This window comes from Gossypium hirsutum, chromosome A10 (assembly GCF_007990345.1).
Source record: "Gossypium hirsutum isolate 1008001.06 chromosome A10, Gossypium_hirsutum_v2.1, whole genome shotgun sequence".
Classification (NCBI taxonomy): Eukaryota; Viridiplantae; Streptophyta; class Magnoliopsida; order Malvales; family Malvaceae; genus Gossypium; species Gossypium hirsutum.
The window spans coordinates 106,953,098-106,959,444 of NC_053433.1; the positions used below are offsets into that span (position 1 = coordinate 106,953,098).

At 37.5% G+C, this 6,347-nt stretch overlaps 1 protein-coding gene across 1 annotated transcript; it reads right to left on the reverse strand.

Annotated features, from left to right (window-relative positions):
• Positions 1-739: 739 nt before the first annotated feature.
• LOC107944328 (uncharacterized) lies at positions 740-1,906 on the reverse strand. Its single transcript, XM_016878155.1, has 2 exons — positions 1,346-1,906; positions 740-1,225 (listed from the first exon to the last, which is right to left on the reverse strand). The coding sequence occupies exons 1-2, from the start codon at positions 1,904-1,906 to the stop codon at positions 740-742; spliced, it is 1,047 nt and encodes a 348-aa protein (XP_016733644.1).
• Positions 1,907-6,347: the final 4,441 nt, after the last annotated feature.

The following is a 6,347-nucleotide window of genomic DNA, read 5'->3' on the forward strand; positions in this document are numbered from 1 at the left end:
ATGAAGCTAACTCTAAACCTCTATCTGTCACTAACTCATACTTTGTACTTAATACATTAGCTTGTGCTGCTAGGTCTTGTAAATGATCAGCAACCTCTCGAATCTGGACTATAACTTCTCCCATGAGATAATCCCTATCTCCAACTTGATCCTGAAGATGGTAAAGTTCTCCCTTCCAATGTTCTTCTCTTGCCTCGAGCTGCTCAATCCGTAGCTCACAGTCCTGTAGTGCTGTTTCCAACCCTCCAATATTGTGCTTCATTTCCTCGATCTTATCCAAGCTTGCCTTTAACTCGACTGTAGAGTTACGACTTCGGTGATGATGAAGAGATCGTCCAATCTCAGTCACCTTAGTTTTTAATCCTTGATTCTCCTTCTCTAGGGCCTGATTACGCGCCTGCATCTCTTGGAACTTCTTCTCCCAATACTCGGCTTTGGGTCTTTCTTCTTGAACCTCTTGTTTCCACTGCTCTGAAGACTTCCCTAATCCAGCTCTCTTCAATGATAGCTGTGTCTTCTTATACTGCGTCTTCAAGTTATCTCGGTTTTCCTCAATCTTCCTATTTTCTTTCCTTACTTTTTCGACCTCGATTTTTTGAATGTCGACGTCTAAGCTTAGGTACATCTTTTCCTCCTCGAGCCTTTCTATTTTTCTTCCAAGCTCCAAATTCTTCCTTTCGAACTCTTGCTTTATGACCTCTAACTCTGATGGAATTACTCATAAATTCTCCTTCATCAATCAAGCAGCCTCGAAACTCGGTCTAGGGATGTTATCATTAACCCTCTTATTAAACCACTTTTTGTATTCAAAAGTTGTTGTCAGTCCTTTAGTCAGAATCTTCACGTAGCAAACCTTCTTCCAAGCCTCGAAAATTTCTCGCATCTTCTTCTTATAATGATCCCCTTTATATGAGAAGTCACTCTGAGCTAGCCCTTGTGTTGCTGGTATAAACTGCTCTGCCTTGTATTGCCTTAGGACAAGTAATGGTGTATAACCAACAACTCCCCAAATTCTAGGAAGAGGTAACCAATCAAAGCTTCCGCACCGATAAAGAATTTCGATAGGGGTCATCCAAGGGGCTTTCCACATAACATCTTCTTCTCGGAGGTTCTGAAGTATTTCTATCCACCTTTCCTCTGTAATGTCATCCCTCCTCGGTGTAGCTGCTGCTTCCTTTAGCGGAGAATAGTCTTTGAAGAACACTCGGCAAGGAATCTTATCTACCTTCCAAAAATGACTGTAGAATAAAACTAACAACAACTGTGCACATCCAATGAATCTACCTTCACCAGCTCTCCGACATGCACTCAAGGATCTAAACGTCTCGGCTAGGATTGCAGGTACAGGTATGTTCTCTTTACTAATTCGATCGAATAAATCTGCAACTGCCTCATCTATGTGCCCTATAGCTTTTGGGAAAATCATCAATCCATAAATACTTAAAGCAAAGACATCAACCTTCTTCTTTACATTCGGGTGTGCCAATATCAAATCCCTCAAACTTGCCCACGGAATGCATTTGCTATCACCCTTTTGTTGGATTCGAGCTGCGGCCCACTGTTCACTCACCCCTGTAATCATCATTAATTTCTTCACAAAAGTTAGGGGATTAGCAGCCCTAAAATAAGATTTGTTACTTTGAATTTTTGGACAGCGAAGCAAGGTCGTATATTCCTCTAAAGTAGGTACTAAGTCTACCTTACCAAATGTAAAACAACTATAAGCAGGGTTCCGAAACTGTACCATAGCTTGAAACAGATGCTTATCCATCTTGATGCCTAGCAAATAGGGAAGATCTCCATAATTCTGATAAAAAAGCTGCTTAGCCTCGTCATCCCATTGGGCCCAAATGTCTCTCAACTCCTGAAACTCATTCTGTGTTGAATTAATACGAGTGAGTCCCATAACACTGATGTATACCCCTCGGTAATACTATCTCCTTTCTCTAACTGGGTTTTCTCTGACCAGGTACAGACAGAGGCATTGTCCTCCACTTTATCAAGATATTCGTTCCTCATTATAAAACTTTCTAATCTAGAAATCGAACCGTGAATCGACACCTTTAAATGCTGAATGTCATGCAATGATAGCAAAATAAAATAAGTTGTATCATATATAAAATTATAGTAAACAAGTACCGATAAGGTAATTTACTAGAGGCTATCACTATATTCCCTAGGGTAAGCACTTAAAGTTTACTATAATCGTGTGTTTTAGTTCTAAAGTAAGGGTACCTGAACCAGCAAATTCCACGATCCTCACCCATTATAGGCTCATATAGACCAAGTTCAGTTCAGGGGGACACATTTCCCTATGGCCATGCAAAGATGAAAATCTCACGAAGACATAGGTACAGTATCTCGGAAGCAATCCACTAGCCCATACGGAGGTAAAAACCTCACGAAAGCGTATCTTCTCACTCCCACTTAGGGGTGCTGTAGCACCCCAAACCCAGGCCAGACGTTATGACTGGATCCGACATGCCACATTGAAGCGTTTAAAACATTTTATATTGTTGATCCAGAAAAAAACTTACTTAGTGTTTTAAAAGGTAATTTCATTATAGGTTAAAGTGAATGGAAGCTGTGCACCAGGTAGGAAACCGAAAAAGAGGTGGTGAGTCCATCGGACTGCTTAAGTACCAAGCTCCCTTCGGATCCAATCCTAGACATGCATACCACCATTACCACACCTTAACGTCATGGATATTTCTAGGAAATCGATTTAATTAAGCCATTTTTAGGAAAAGTGATTAATCTTGTAAAATACTTTCATTGCGGAAGCTTTGCTTGTTGCCGTGTTATTTTGAAATCAATTGTTGTTTTTGAAAACGCGCTCTAAAGCTATCCAATTTCAACAGTTAAATATAAGTAATACCTATCTTAATAATACATATTAAAACCATCAAAAATAATTAAGCGGCCTTATTACATTTAAAAACCCAAAACTTCAAACGTAAATAAAAGGATGTCCAGTTCACCAAAAGAAAATCAAACTTTTAGAATGGGTGGCCACTCCGAATTCCCTCACAGTTCCAAGCCCACTATGGTTGGGGATTTCCTGCGTGGATGAAAATAAAAGGGGTGAGTTTGGGGAAAATCAGTGTGTAAGGAAAACCCATTCAAAGCCCAAGTCAGCTCAAGCCTATTGGGCCTAAGCCCATTCAGGTAACAGTGGTACTGGACCAGAGCCCTTTTCAGATTACAATAAACTGGGCCTTAGCCCCTTATTCAGATAACAGTATGGCCCATAGGCCCATTTCAAAATACATGCAACATCAGTAAACATATGCAAGCCCATTTGGGGAGACTACTCAACCCACCAACCACTACACTCCACCCGTACCAGGCATACACTCCATGTGGGGAATAGCTCAACCCACCCAGCCCAACACTCCACAGTTGCAGCCTTGCTGCTCAGTTAACAGTAAATTGAGGCAAAGCCTCCAGTACGTGGACAAGCCACTTTCAGTACTTCCTCCGTCAATATCCCAGTCCCATGCATCAGATAATAACAACATGGCATGCAGTAAATAACAACAGTCAAACATGCATTTAGGTCAATTTAACTCTATGGGTATTTCGGTAATTTATCTCCTAGGGGTAAAACTGTAAATTTTTCACTTATAAAGGTATTTCAGTAATTTATCTATTTTAGGGTTTTTCATGCATATTCCTACCTTTCACGTACTAACAGAATCACTACCGAGGGTTCTTACCGAATTGGGCTCGTTGGCCCATCATTCCAATTTTGGCCCATTAAGCCCAAAAATATCGAGGGCACAGAAATCATGCACTTTGCAGTCCAAACATTGCAGCTTACCAAAAACATTAATCGATTTACCTCATGAGCATTCGTACACTCGCAAATCTACAAAATACCGATTTTCGGCATTTCGGCTTTTCGACTTTTGCCGATCCAGACTAAGAAAGAGGGTGTTAGTTACACACCTGTTTGCGACGATATGCTGACGAGATCCACACACGAACCGCCTACAATTGGATTACTAACACGTTAATCTAACTATTCAAATACAAACTACGTATTAACCCCTTACAATATTCGGCCAACCACACCTACAGATCATAGTAAGCTTATAAGAAATCAACAAGCAACTCATTAACAAATTTTTGTCAATGTTTACCACATAATCATAATTTCACTGCAAGCTGTCTTCCTGAGCAACAGTCACTAAATCATTTATAACTGGAGCTACGAAACTCCAAATCAAGTTCCGTTAATTTTCCCTGAAAATAGACTCATATATCTTCTATCCATAAAATTTTCAGAATTTTTGGTTTAGCCAATCAATACTAGAGTTTTCTCAAATTTTCCCATGTTTCACTGTTTGACTAATCTGACCACTCTTCATTACGAATCAAATTTCTCATTGTAAAGAATTCAAAATATGTTCTTGTTTATTTCATTAGAAACTAGACTCAATAAGATTTAATTAAATAATTTATGCAGCTTCTAACTCATCTCCCACAATTTATGGTGATTTTCCAAAGTCACATTACTGCTGCTGTCCCAAGCAGATTTATTACCAAATCACTCTTTCACACCTAACTTGCATGCTTGTTATTTAAACATGTATATCACCAATCAATCATCACATATCTATGATTTTACTTAAGTATAATCTCTATTTCATCATTTTAAAGCATAACATGTTAGCCGATTTTTCCCTTTAGCATCTAAGGCACATGCATGCTCATTTGTTTGGCTCAACTTCACCTACCTTCCATTTTTCATCAAAAGAACATGAAACAACAACCATTTCCTTCATTTTAATTCATGACTAAATGCTCACAACACAACTAAAAATCAAAATATACTTCAAGAGTTAAGGTAGAATCAAGAAGAACTCATGTACCTCAAAATAGAAGCAAACTACCATGAACTTACCTTCAATTTTCTTCCCCAAGCGACTGAACATTCAAGATCTTTCTCCTCTCCTTTCTTTTCTCTAACTTTAGGCTATGATGAACAAAGATGGACAAAACTTTGTTCTTTTCACCCCTTTTTCTTTTAATAAAATTTCATATTTCATCCATTTAATTCTTTAATTCAAAAGACATGAAATGCCCATCATGGAACATTTACCTAAACCATTATCATGGAACATTTACCTAACCTATTATCATGGAATATTTTCCTAACCCATTATCATGAAACATTTACCTAACCCTTTATCAATTTTTATCAATTTGTACCATAAATTATGGATATCAAGTGCACATATTGTCTACAACAACATGATGGCTGGCCACTTCATGTAAAATGGGAGGTTTGTCATGCAAATCCTCCTATTTTGCACTCCTATTTATTTGGCCACTTCAATTTAGCCTATAGCATTTTCAAACATTTTCACATAGGTCCTATTTCATAATTTCACCCCCTTTTTCTTATGGAACAAAAAAATTAACTAAAATTGCCGGGTTCTATATTAAGCTTGGGCCTTCTAGAGGCCCACAAATATAATTAAACCTATGCCAACATTCAGGAAATTCCCGAAAATTGGGGCGTTATAGGTGCGACCACAGCGGTCATGCAAATGTAATGAGTGCGAAATCAAAATACAAACATATGCAGCAATCACATGTAAAAAGATTGATATTTTAAAATTTTCCAAACTTTTGACATTAAGACATAAAAAAACAATTTCTTGGCTTGACTCTCTTATAAGGTCCCCAGCAGAGTCGTCAAGCTATCGAAACCTCCTTTTTAAAAGTGAAGGGTATTTTGAAAACAGAAGTCGCCACCAACCTTTTTAAGTGTGATTGGATCACCTTATAAAACATTTTGGTCTACGAAAATATGAGAAAACAGGTTCGGGAGTCGGTTACGTACAAGGAAGGGTTAGCACCCTCGTAACGCCCAAAATTGGTATCAAATTGAATAGTTTTGTCTTAATGTCGAAAGTTTGAAAGAATTTAGAACTAAGATCTTCTTTTAAAATTGTAATAATCTAAGTAAATCAAGTTTCCTTCGTTTTCAAAAGAATATATATATCACATCCAGCATGATTGGACACGATATTCTTAAACTTTCGTAATTGAAATCATGTAATTTTCAAAACTTATTTAGAAGGATATTTTAGGCACTTAGACAAACATGAAATTGCAACCCAATATGTTAGGGCACTACTTCCCCAATTCCTAAGTACCAAAAAAACATTGCCTTAAATTTTCAATTCTTTTGGATCAAATAAAATATAAATATTTTTTTAAAGTGATGATGCACTCGACTACAATGGATCAATATTAAACAAATTAACCTACCTGATACCTACTTTTTCATTCCATGCAAATATAATATAAAAATAATAAATAATGATATACAT

Excerpts from the sequence above, each read along its gene's own strand:
- LOC107944328 (XM_016878155.1), bottom strand. The coding sequence starts at position 1,906 with ATGGGACTCACTCGTATTAATTCAACACAGAATGAGTTTCAGGAGTTG. Across the intron at positions 1,226-1,345 it reads TTAGTAAAGAGAACATACCT|GTAGATAAGATTCCTTGCCG; the intron begins GTACCTGCAATC and ends CATTTTTGGAAG.